This window comes from Ictalurus furcatus, chromosome 14, assembly GCF_023375685.1.
Source record: "Ictalurus furcatus strain D&B chromosome 14, Billie_1.0, whole genome shotgun sequence".
NCBI classification, from domain to species: Eukaryota; Metazoa; Chordata; class Actinopteri; order Siluriformes; family Ictaluridae; genus Ictalurus; species Ictalurus furcatus.
In genome coordinates, this window is record NC_071268.1 from 24,335,896 (window position 1) to 24,348,449 (window position 12,554).

General features: G+C 45.0%; 1 protein-coding gene across 1 annotated transcript in view; it reads left to right on the forward strand.

The window, feature by feature from the left end:
- Positions 1 to 3,100: 3,100 nt before the first annotated feature.
- Positions 3,101 to 12,554, forward strand: part of LOC128617738 (rabphilin-3A-like) — a 47,318-nt gene continuing 37,864 nt past the window's right edge. Inside the window, exons 1-2 of the mRNA XM_053640916.1 lie at positions 3,101 to 4,341; positions 12,028 to 12,144. Of these exons, the coding sequence (XP_053496891.1) occupies positions 3,101 to 4,341; positions 12,028 to 12,144 (1,358 nt within the window). The remainder of the gene's footprint in view (positions 4,342 to 12,027; positions 12,145 to 12,554) is intronic.

Below are 12,554 nucleotides of genomic sequence, written 5' to 3' on the forward strand. Positions count from 1 at the left end.
CTAGGTTTTCCATCATCTTAGTTGTCACGAATGCCATTCCTGTAATATTCACCGAAGCTGAGTACACACCACATCGGTGCATTAGCGAGAGTACGACACGCACGGTGGTTTTTTCCGATCTGATGACATCAGCCTCAGTAAGGCCCTCTAGTGACCAGCCGGTGCTGTCTGATAAATTTCACTAATGGCACTGACTACTAGCAGATTCTTGCTCTCGTCAGCCCGAGCTTCATTAGCAGAGCAGCCCAGGCAGATATTCATTTCGCCTGTCGTTACGCTGACACCTTTACAATAACACCGGGCTCTCAAATCGCCTGACTGGATGAATTCCACTACAGCGGTAATGCACAGCGAGGTAGGAACCCACAGCGATCAGGCTGTCCCTAAAGGCGAGAGATGCTCTGAAATGAGCAGCAGGTAAAAATCTGAATCCTGTAGTACGTCACATCAGGCCCATATGCTTCAGATTTTGCTGCCAAGCTTCGCACATACTGCATGGACTGGAGGTCTAATCAGTACTTTGAGACCATGTGCTCAAATTCGACCAGCTAACTCCTGCCCACTTTAACACCTCCGCATCTCACCTACTGCACATCACCCACCTGTTTGCACACACTGAGTTAGATGGTGTATACTTTTCCACTCACTTTGATTTGTAACTTTTTTTTTTTTTTGCTCGTTATCTCCTTTTCCTTTCTCTGTTTTACTGTTCTTTCTCTATGTCTCAATCTCTCTCGTCACCAACCCCACCCCCCACCCCCCAAAACCTCATCCCCAGTGGCGCAGTCCCTGGGGGGCAGAAGGGGTCTCTTGGTGGCCGTGGGGGGGATGGCGGGGGTCCGTCACGCAGTGACAGCGTGAAGAGCATGATGATGGGAACCAGTAAAGCCAGCAGGTGGCAGATGGCGCAGGGCCGCGCGCAGTCCGAGGATCTGAAGAGCGGCAAGTGAGTGGAAAAGATATATAGAGAGAGACCGAAGCTGCTGGGGGAAGAGAAAGGAGCACGGAATAATCGGGATTCAGGGTTATAGTATAGGTTAACAGAGGGAGGGTCAGGGTGACGATGAAAAATGGTGAGTACAAAGATAGACTTTGTAGCGTTTATTTAATCGCTGAGAAAGAAAAGAAACAGAGGGGCAAGAGTGCAAAAGGGCACAGAGGAGGGGTGGGCAGCTCAGCGCCACACTCACTGTTCAATAGTTCTGTGTGTGTGTGTGTGTGTGTGTGTGTGTGTGAGAGAGAGAGAGAGCAAGAGAGACAGAGGGGAAGATAAAAATTGAGTAAGTTTATGGGGAAAGGTTATGGGGAACATGCCTGTGTGTGGGTCCGTGTGTGTGTGTTAAACGGGCGATTCGGGCCGCGCTGCACACTAATAATAGAAGATGCATTACCACGCTGACTCACTGTTTCACCACACACACATATACGGAGCTCAAATCAATATCAGGCCATAACGTAACAAAACAGTAGCACTGCCGCCTCACAGCTCCAGGGTCCTGTTCTATCCTGAGCTCAGGTGTGGAGTTTTTCATGTTCTCCCCATGTCCATGTGGGTTTCCTCCACGTTCTCCGGTTTCCTCCCACCTCCCAGAAACATGCGGGTAGGTGGATTTGAAGGCTCTAAATTGCCCCTACGTGTGAGTGAGTGTGTGCATGGTGTCCTGTGATGGACTGGCGTTTCATTCAGGGTGGATTCCCATCTCACAACCAGTGTTTCCCAGGATAGTCTCCGGATCCACCGTAGCCCTAACCAGGTGCAAGTCCATAACTACAAGCATACAATACGACTCTAGCAATAATAAAAAAGAAAAAGACATGTTAGTATGGGCAAGGTTTCTAATGTTTTGGTAACCCTTTATTTTAAGAAACACACACAAGGGGTTCATTAAGATCCTGTTAATTGCTTAATAAGGCTCAAATTCGATTCCGTTAAATAGGTTTTCCGTTCTTTTCTCGGTACAGGGAAATGTTTTGAAATGATTGCTAATCGCAAATACATTACATACGCAGTAGATCGAGACTAGGCAGGAGTATTTGCTGGGCGGTAGGTGATATAGTAAGATTCGTTAAGACTTGGCGATACGACAGGATGAGTAAGTGGTACAGGTTCCTGCGGCAGTAGAACAACGGCACTGGTTTGAATCGTTGAGAGTTGTGTTGCAGTAGCAGTGAGAGAGAATATTTCTGTACTGGTTATGTTTAGACTCGCGACGGATGACGTCTGAGCTGTAGGTGTCACACACCAGGTGCTTCATTTTAAGTTTGTTTCTCACCCCCATCTCGCACCTCCTCTCTTCTGGCACCTAACTCCCTCCTTCTCTTCATCTCACTTTCGTCTGGTCTCACTACGCACGCACACTCCTCCCCTCCTCTGTTCACTCACTCTCTCTCTCTCTTTTTCTCTTTATCCCTCTCCACCCTCTTCACTCTGTAATTGGATTCTATTTTCAGGCAGCTATATGTGTCTGTCTCTTGTGTTTGTGTCTCACACCCCATTTTTCTCTTTTCTCCCTCTTTCTCTGTCTCTCTTTCTCCCTTGACTGTCCTTGTATTGCCCTGCATTATGTCACTACTTGTCACTATTTGACAGCCCAGTAGCTTCCAGTATAGAATGCATTTCTACTAACAACAAGAACAACAACACTAAAAAAAAACCCCACCATTCTGTGTTTATTTTCAGCTGGATGCAGCTGGACAGCTGAGCGACAGTTTGGTGTGTGGCAGGCTGTTTGGCCTTGAACGCTGCTGGAGGCTACGGCTTGTCAGCTTTTTCATGGTTAGCTGAAGTTTGGAGTTGTGCTCCAGTACGTTTGACACAGTTTTGGAACAGCTGCCGATGGAGAACAGAGAGAAATTAAGGTTAATAAGAGATGAGTTAATGACAGGGGGAGGTGAGTAAGAAAGAGTGACGTTTCCACAAAGAACGATAAGAAAGGAGATTGGTTGGTGTAGGATTTTTGAGGACCGTGGTAGTATATAAGACGTGGGCCAGATGAAAGAGGAAGTGACTGTCGTAGAAAGACGAAAGCTGGAGATGCGTGTGGATTTGCTATGTAGAGACTGAAGGAATAAGGGAAGAGAAGAGAAGAGAAGAGAAAAGATGGGGGTTCCTCAGCAAGCCAAAAAGCAGTCACCTGGAAGAACCAGCACTGGTCGCTTGGTGCCTCATACGCCTCGACACTCACGCTCAGGGCAGACGCGACATACTCCACGTGCCGCTCAGCCTCGGACGGTGACGCCCCGAAAGCAGGTCGCACACACCTCGCAGGGACACACACACGGACATGCGCACTTGCACTCGCACTCGCACCGCTCGCCGTCTGCTCAAGGTGGTCCGAATCGGCCCGGGAACGGACACACACACATGCACAGTTACACACACCTGTCGGCTCACGCTGACCAAGGTGGCTGTAACCTCTTCTGCTACCTGTGTTACTGTGCCTACTGCCTTGGCCTGATGGTCCTTTCATTCTGTCTTCTCCTCTTCCTCTCTCCTCCTTCACCTCGCTCTCACCCTCACCCTCCATCTCCTCAACCTCCTTCCACCTCCCCTTACCCTGACGAGTTCATTTCTATGCCTTTGTCCTCCTTATCATCTCTTGCTGTTCCTTTCTGCCCCCATCCGGCTCTCAACTTCTCCTCCAACCTCTCTACCTTCTTTCCTTTCACCCGTTTTCTCTCCTCCACTGGCTCCAACGATTTTCTGTTCAATCTCACCTCTCCTCTCCCTCCATGCCCCTCCACTCAATCCCAAACTTCACGCGGTTCCTCCACTTCATCCCCCGACTCCCAACATGGCTCTTCATCCTCCTCTTCTTCATCCCGCCCGTTTATGCTGGTCCCTCCCTCTCTGCTGCTCCTGCCCCGCCCATCGCTGTGTCGCTCTCGCTCGTCCTCTTCTCGCTCACTCCCCTCCCTTCTGCTTTGCCCACCCAGTTTCACAGACCCTGCCCTCTCATCTCTGGAGCACATCCCTGTGCCGGGCGCCACACCCCGCCCCAGGACTCTGCTGAGGCAGCAAAGCCTCCAGCAGCCACTCATCCAATCTCCAGCCTCAGGCCTTGGTGCCCGTTCAGCCATCTCACAGAGCTTGGGTCAACTCCATCCTCAACCTGGAGGAGGGGGTGGAGGGGAAGGGCCGGGTGGAGGGGGAGAAGCGAGATCTACGGCTCAGCGTGGAGGAACAGGAACTCGAGGTACTAGAGGCAGCACAGCAGGGGGCGGAGCTTCTCGCTATAGGTCAGGAGGCACAGGGAGCCGGGTCTTGAGGGGGAACCCGGGCAGCTGGGACTTCATGATGAGCCAGATCAAGAACCGTGGCCTGGATGTCAAGTCTTTCCTGTGAGTCACTTCCTGTCTGGGCTTTCTCCCATGCATGACTGTGTCACCATGTTTGCTCTGATTGTCTTGGAACAGCTTTGTGAATGTTCTCAATTGTTTTACCTGAGGTTCAGCAAAGCATCTGTAGGCAACTAAACAGCCCTTCAACTGCTTTAACTCGAAACTGTTGCAGTTTCAGATACAGTGCTAAATGTGAACTGCGAACTTTCCAACCTCAGAGTAGGAACAATCCCTTTAAACTGCCCTCATAACTAAACTCATAATACCCTCTTACAGGTTCTCAAGAGCTTTGACATCACTAATTCGGCCACTCTGTTTCAACACGGCTGCACCCATAGTAGCATGTTTTAAGCCTTATAGACAGCCTTTAGACTTTCTCTGTGAATGGTATATTAGGAGGATAAGGAAAGTTGAATTGATTTTACACAAGAATTCCAATGATACTGGGTTGTTTTTAGTGCTATTAATGATGAATTACCATTATTCTACTCTAAATGCATATGAAGAACTATCTAAAGAACTCCAAACAGCACTAAGGTACTCCGAGAAATCATGTTTTCTGACCTTAAAGATGTCTGTTCTAATGCTCTGAGGTAGGAACGTCTGAAAATACTTAGTTCTCAGTTGTGAAAGCTACATAATCAGACAGTATGGAGATGGAGAAAGCTCAAAGTCTGGGTCTAAACATCTCAAGGGGCCCAGAGTAAGAGTCCATTTCTAACATCAGCTTACTCCGAATACATTTGGAAAGCACATTCCTGAAGATATGGAATGCAAAACCTGATTTTCACCCCTACACTCCTAGACATTTTGAGACACTGAGCGTGTTATGCTTCCTCACGTTCTCACCTCTTACTGGAAGTGTGTCTGTCTCTCCATCTGTCTGACTCTTGGGATCTGCATGAAGCTGTATTTTGAACTGGTGAATATTGCTCCCATCCTTCATAACCACTGCCTGGCTGGTCAACATTAATCTTTAATCGTGCGACATAGCATGATGCTGCAATATCGCTCTCGTTCTCCTAGTCTCTGTGGGTTTAGATCTGCGTATCAGGACAGTCATTTATTCTTTTCGATGAAATGATTTCATCTCATTAATATTTATTTTCCTCCCTGTGTCGGACTCTTAGAGTTGGATTATTCCTATCCGCGTTTTAATTTCACGGCGGGCTCTGCTCTAAGAAGGTCAGGGAAAAAAAATACCAAACAAACCATTATTTAGCTCTGAGAAGAGGCATGAGATATAGCTTAAGAACACCAGCATAAACTGTAAAGGTCAATCCCATGAGCCTTTAATCATCAACAAGGGATCAATATTAGTATTCTGGACTTTTTCGCTGTATCTCGGCCTTTCAAAATTTAATTTGATCAATAGTTAAATAGATCGTAGTGTTTAAAGGACAGAACAATACAAACGTTTTTATATTTCAATAATTGCCAATCCTTTAATTGCAGTATTGTTTAATACTATATGTTTCATATCATGTTGTTCAGATATCAGATTTATTGTTCTCAATGATGGTCTTTTTTTGTCACATTAGATGGTTTAAAGTCGTTCATCAGCAGCAGAATCTGAAAACATTCACGTTGGACCATGAATTAAAATAAATCGGACGTGATAATGATGTATTCCATGACACTCGGCAGACATCTCAGTCCATTTAACTCCAAACAAAGACGATTGCAGCGCTCTTTTTTTTTTCTCTGTTCCGTTCCCCCAACATATGGTCATGTTGTGACATGTAGTTAATTGAATTATTATGGATATTTCCTCTGGAATGAGGGCAGTATGCCAGAGTAGGGCTGTAATTTGCACTGAATATTTAAATAGCAGAGGGATAAGATAACCGAGCGAGCGTCTTCACACACTGCTTGGCAAATCATTTTTATCACCTGGGTAACGTTTAGAAGCATTAATACGTCCGTTTTATGAAAGTGGACGGCATGGTTTTCATCAGTGAGTGTTAAGGACCGGAGAGCAGAACCATGTCTAGTGCAAGGTATGTTCTGCTGCATTGGCTTGAAATGTGGTGCAATATCTTGCCATGGCCTCTCGGGCATCATTGCACTTGTTTGATGGATGTGTCAGGGATTTTACGAGCACTGATGATGTGTTTAACGATTTGAAATGAGAGGTTTTTTTTTTTTTTTTTGATAGATTTCTCTGCAATCCTTGCTGTTCAGCTGCTACCTTGTTTGGGGCTCCTGAGCAGTGCAACAGAAAATCATGCTCCCTATTGTTAGCAAGTTCGATTTCCGGTGACGCCACAACCGTGCGTGACCGGAAGCTCAAGACAGCCAAATTAGCCGTCCTCTCAGGGGGGAAGAAATGGTATTGTCTGTGAAAGCTGGAGGGAAGTGAGCGCTATCGTCCGATTGGGATCAGCTGCCCTGTGACCTAGCATGAGCAGAAGTTTGGAAAGATGCGACGGGATTTCTGAGGAATCCCTTGTTTGCATTCGCCCTCCGTGGTTGGTAGCTATCGTGGGATAAAGAAGAGCTAGCTAGTGGGTGGGAGTCTGAAGTTCAATAATAAACTAAAAAATACCTGAAAAAACAAACAAACTGCTGCCTAATTATGTTCTGAAATCATATACAATATTTAACCCTTTCATGCACAGCATCCGCACTTATTGACAATTTGTTAGGAAAATATAAAGCCCAGTTCTTACTGCACAGACAGACGCCGACCGACGCCAGTAGACACGTTTGTCGGGTTTTTTTGCACGATGAGCGTCCCTGCAAACTCCATAGAAACGAAAGCCTGTGCGCTAGGTGCACATACTTCTGAATAGGGCTAGTTGCTTGAAAAAATGTGAAAATACGGCAGAATTTATTATAAAACTTGCCTAGGGTTTTATCACTGTTTGTAGGACTAAAAGACTGATAAAATATCAAACTTGCTGGATATCTAACATGAGACTAGGCTAGTTTGGTGTTGCTAGCCAAGGGGAGGCACAACTAGCTATCACTGTATGGGTTTAGCTGCTACAGTGCCAAGCAAAGTACATTAGCTGTCCTCAGGCTTGGGGAGTAACGGAGATGCATTAGCATACAAAAACTGGTAACTGTAATCCGTCACATTTACATAAAAAAAAACAAAGTAATCAGATTAAAGGCACGTTTTGTAAACATGGGAATAATATCAGGATTACATTTTTTTTTTTTTTTCATTTAAAACCAAAGAAATGAATCTTTTGACATAATACACTATAGACTGCTTGATTATAGTTCTGGTTCTCTCTTGTCAGTCGTGACTTGGTGCATGCGCAAATAAATTTAGCACAAAGTTAATTTGGTAGAACTTAAGACAAATTTAAGACTCTGAAATGCTTTCGTTAGGGTGACCGTACGTCCTCTTTTTCTCAGACATGTCCTCTTTTTCCCAGAAAAAAGCGTCCGGCTGGGATTTCTAAATTTGAGAAAATGTCCAGGATTCGGCTTTAGTTTCATTATGATGTGCTTATGGTCTAATACTGCAGCATGTGTGCGCATGTTCACATTGCTTTAACCCCTGTCTGTAATTCCCGCCTTCTCGCACACCAATTGGTCGGTTATAAAAGGCTTGCAGCATCTATTGGCCAAATTCCTGCCTCTTAACCGTTACCCTACTCTCAGAGAACGCGTGAAGGCGAAGCGCTGTTGTGTACGGCGTCAAACAGTGGCTTGACAAAAGCAGCAAATGAAGCTGCCCCGAGTCGAAACAACGCCCATGGCCATATAAGGTCTTTTTTTTTTTAGTTTCGTATTACATGGCCGTTTTTTTATATATATACAGTACCTCACAAAAGTGAGTACACGCCTCACATTTTTGTAAATATTTGATCATATTTTTTAATGTGACAACACTGAAGAAATGACACTTTGCTACAATGTAAAGTAGTGCGTGTACAGCTTGTGTAACAGTGTAAATTTGCTGTCCCTTCAAAATAACTCAACACACAGCCATTAATGTCTAAACTGCTGGCAACAAAAGTGAGTACACCCCTAAGTGAAAATGTGCAAATTGGGCCCAAAGTGTCAATATTTTGTGTGGCCACCATTATTTTCCAGCGCTGCCTTAACCCTCTTGGGCATGAAGTTCACCAGAGCTTCACAGGTTGCTACTGGACTCCTCTTCCACTCCTCCATGATGACATCACGGAGCTGGTGGATGTTAGAGACCTCGTGCTCCTCCACCTTCCGTTTGAGGATGCCCCACAGATGCTCAATAGGGTTTAGGTCTGGAGGCATGCTTGGCCAGTCCATCACCTTCACCCTCAGCTTCTTTAGCAAGGCAGGGGTCGTCTTGGAGGTGTGTTTGGGGTCGTTATCATGCTGGAATACTGCATACGGATAATGTGCTGCTTCAGTATGTCACAGTTCATGTTGGCATTCATGGTTCCCTCAATGAACTGTAGCTCCCCAGTGCCGGCAGCACTCATGCAGCCCCAGACCATGACACTTGACCATGACCATGACGCCACGATACTGTGTGTATATCTATCTATCTATATCTATATCTATCTATCTATCTATCTATATATATATATATAGTGCATTTTCTATGATTTTGAAAGTCTTAAAAATGAAAGTTTTTGTTTTAGACCTGACTGTTAACAATACTTTAGCAATCCATTTACTTTTTAATGTAAGTGAGATTTAGAATAAGTCTAAATTCACGACATGCAATGTTGTATTATTAATTAAGAAGAATCTGAAGAGTCTGGATCTATTTTAAATAATTTATGCATGAAATATTTAATGGCATTTTGTCATTATTATTATTTCTTAAATGTTGATATTTAATGATCATTTGCTTTACACCTTATCATGGACTTAACCGAACATGTAACACAGTAACGTACTGTGCGGCCCGACAGGCGAAGTCTGTTTCCTTTTGTTCTAATTGTAATCACTCATTGTGGTTACTGAAAAACTCATAATGGTTATGAATAACTGAATTGAAATGAATTATACATTTGGACCTTTAGGGGATTAAAGGTAGTTTTCCTCTCTAATGTTCTATTTTAAAAAAAAAGTCTTTTCTGTTCTCGCTTATAAGCAAGACACTATGTTTTTGTGTGTCTGTATATATGCATTGATCTATTTTTATGTATCAAAGTTTTGTATGAATGTGTATTTGAATATTGTGTGTATGTGTGTGTGTTTGTGTGTGGTTTGTTTGTGTGTGTATAACATTTTCTGTGACAGGTCAGATGCAGGGGTTAAGTTCCTGGCTGCAGACTCATGTTAAGCCCGACACATTGATCTTCTGTCTGCAGCCTCATTACACCCACAATAGATAGTAACTGCAGGCAGAGAGAGAGAGAGAGACAGAGAGAGAGACACACACAGAGAGAGGGACGCACAGAGAGAGGGACGCACAGAGAGAGAGAGAGAGAGACGCACACAGAGAGAGAGAGAGAAAGCGAGACAGAAAGAGAGAGACAGAGAGAGAGAGAGACACACACAGCGAGAGAGACAGATCAAGAGAGACACACGCACAGAGCAAGAAGAGAGAGAGATACACGCAGAGAGAGACAGACACAGGGAGAGAGACAGAGACACAGAGAGAGAGACACACACAGAGAGACAGATCGAGAGAGACACACACAGAGCAAGACGAGAGAGAGACACACAGAGAGAGAGAGACACACACACACAGCGAGAGAGACAGATCGAGAGAGACACACGCACAGAGCAAGACGAGAGAGAGATATACGCAGAGAGAGACAGACACAGGGAGAGGGACAGACACACACAGACACACAGAGAGAGACACACACACAGAGAGAGAGACAGATCGAGAGAGAGACACAGAGCAAGACGAGAGAGAGACACACAGAGCAAGACGAGAGAGAGAGACACACAGAGCGAGAGACAGACACAGAGACACACACACACAGAGAGAGAGAGAGAGACAGCCACATAGAGAGAGAGACAGACACAGAGAGAGAGAGAGAGACAGACACACACACAGAGGGGGAGACAGACACAGAGAAGGAGACAGACACACAGAGAGAGAGCGAGAGAGACAGACACAGAGACACAGAGAGAGAGAGCAGAAATCTTGGAATCTGCTTAAACATGTATGCACACTTAAACAGTTTTGAATATTAGTGCCACATGTGAAATAATAGTGAATATAAAGAACTAAGTGTTAAACAGCGGCAGCTATTATTGGTAACGTGTCTATTAATAGCACACGCCTGACAATACATATTTGACAACAATTGCCCCTAGACAGAAGATTGATCTTGTGCATTACGTGTAGGTGGCATTTCAAACATAGGCTGCTGGAACGAGAGCAGCTCATTTATTTTACAATTCTTTCCCCTCCACAGTCAGGCGTAGCTGTCCAAACAAGGAGGAGACTCGCATTCACAACCTGTTTTGGGAACTGACACAGAGAGAGACAGAGACGGAGAGAGAACGAGATAAACACGGATTATTGAGGGTTCTTGCTCTGTAATCAGCGTGAAGTGTTGGCATTGTTAACAGCCTATTAGAACGGTCTGTCTACATGTACTGAGACTAAAAACTCCCAACACCGTTTTGTCTGTGTGTGTGTGTGTGTCTGCGTGGGGGTGTTTTTGTGTGATTGTATGACGTGTTCCTGCTCCTTCCACGGAACCTGTCACTTTTTTAAGGGCATTATGATACGGAAGGTAAAAATAGGCCGCGCGTCTCAGAACGGAGGGATGCCCAGGAGAGCACGAGCAAGACATGAAAATAGACAGATGGTTTTTCAGAGAGACAGAATGCAATTTAGAGAGGGAGCAAATAAAAAAAAAAAAAGGTAGGAGAGAGAGAAAGGCGCCAGGGATAAATGTCATATGGAGGGCTTAAATGTTTGGGGGGTGAGTGGGCTTACGGATCCGAAAGTAGAGAGCGAGCGAGCGAGCGAGCAGCAGACATGACGATAATGGAAGGTAGGGGAAAAAAAAAAAAAGTGGAAAAGCTGTTGAAAAAGGTGAGACTGGAGGGATTCTGAAGAGGTGCGAGCTCAGAAGAGAGGCGGCTAGGAGAAAATGGAATGAAATTACGGATCGAAAGAAAGGATGAGAGAAATAAGAGGACAGAAAACGGCGATGGCCCAGAAAGCAGTGCTACACCCTAGGCACCTTGGTCTGGCCTGGCTCTCAAATAGAAACAATTAGTCCAGATCTTTCTAATGAGGCACAATTAAATCTGCACTCTGCAGGGAAGGGGACGGGAGGTGGATGGAACAGATAGAGAGATGGCGACGGCAATAAAGCGATAAAACCAGGGATAGGTGATTCCAAGGAGTCAGAGATTATATAAAGTATCGAGCGTGTGCATGTGTACTGGGGCTTTTTGAAAAGGAACTCACTGAAACGCACATCTGCGTGATTGCACTAAACATTACATTAAGGACCACTGAAGGATGGGATGTAATATCCAGTCAGAGCTTGATATCTGTAGACGGGGACCTTCAAATGTATTAGCACGGTTGTGTTATTTTGGCTCGGTATTCCAAAAACAGATACTTTTGGAGCTTTGATGCACTGTAGCCCTATAGGGACCCGGGCCGTGCTGTTTTGCTGGCTATCATGCTGCTTCTTTTCATATTGTCTATTCTTACCCTTTATATTTCCTGTTTCTCTCCAAAAAAAAAAAAAAAAAAAAAAAAATCTCCTTCTACTATCTTCCCTGTCCTGTCACGTTTGCCTCTTGGTGAAGGGAAGGGAAGATGGTGGTTCTCTCTCTGGCGATTGGACTGGCTGAGCAGGATGATTTTGCCAGTCTACCTGACCTACAGGAGGTACCACCCAGTCAAGAAACCCCTGCTGACAAGAGGTACTGGCTTGCGTGTGCATGCGAGTGTGTGTTTGCATGTGAGTATGTACAGTACATGTGCATGAATGTTCTTTTTGTTGTTTTTTTTGGAACGTAACAATGAGAAAGTGTCAGTGTAGCTTATGTGATTCGGATGGTGGATGGCGTGTGGGTGTGCGAGAGCAAATGGGCCAGTTATATGAAAGACATTAGCTGGAGTTTGTTTTGTACAGATACATTTTGAACAGTAGGAAAGTTCATTCTGGCAACAGAGAGGCTTTTACATGCACTTAACCAACCCACATTGTATTGCATGAAACCAGTGGCTTCCTGCATCATTAAAGGTGCTGCGTGTACAATTATTCGGGAACTGGAACAACGTTCACATCGTCACTGCCGCCGAAAGAAGATGGGGAGCAGGTTCAAATTTA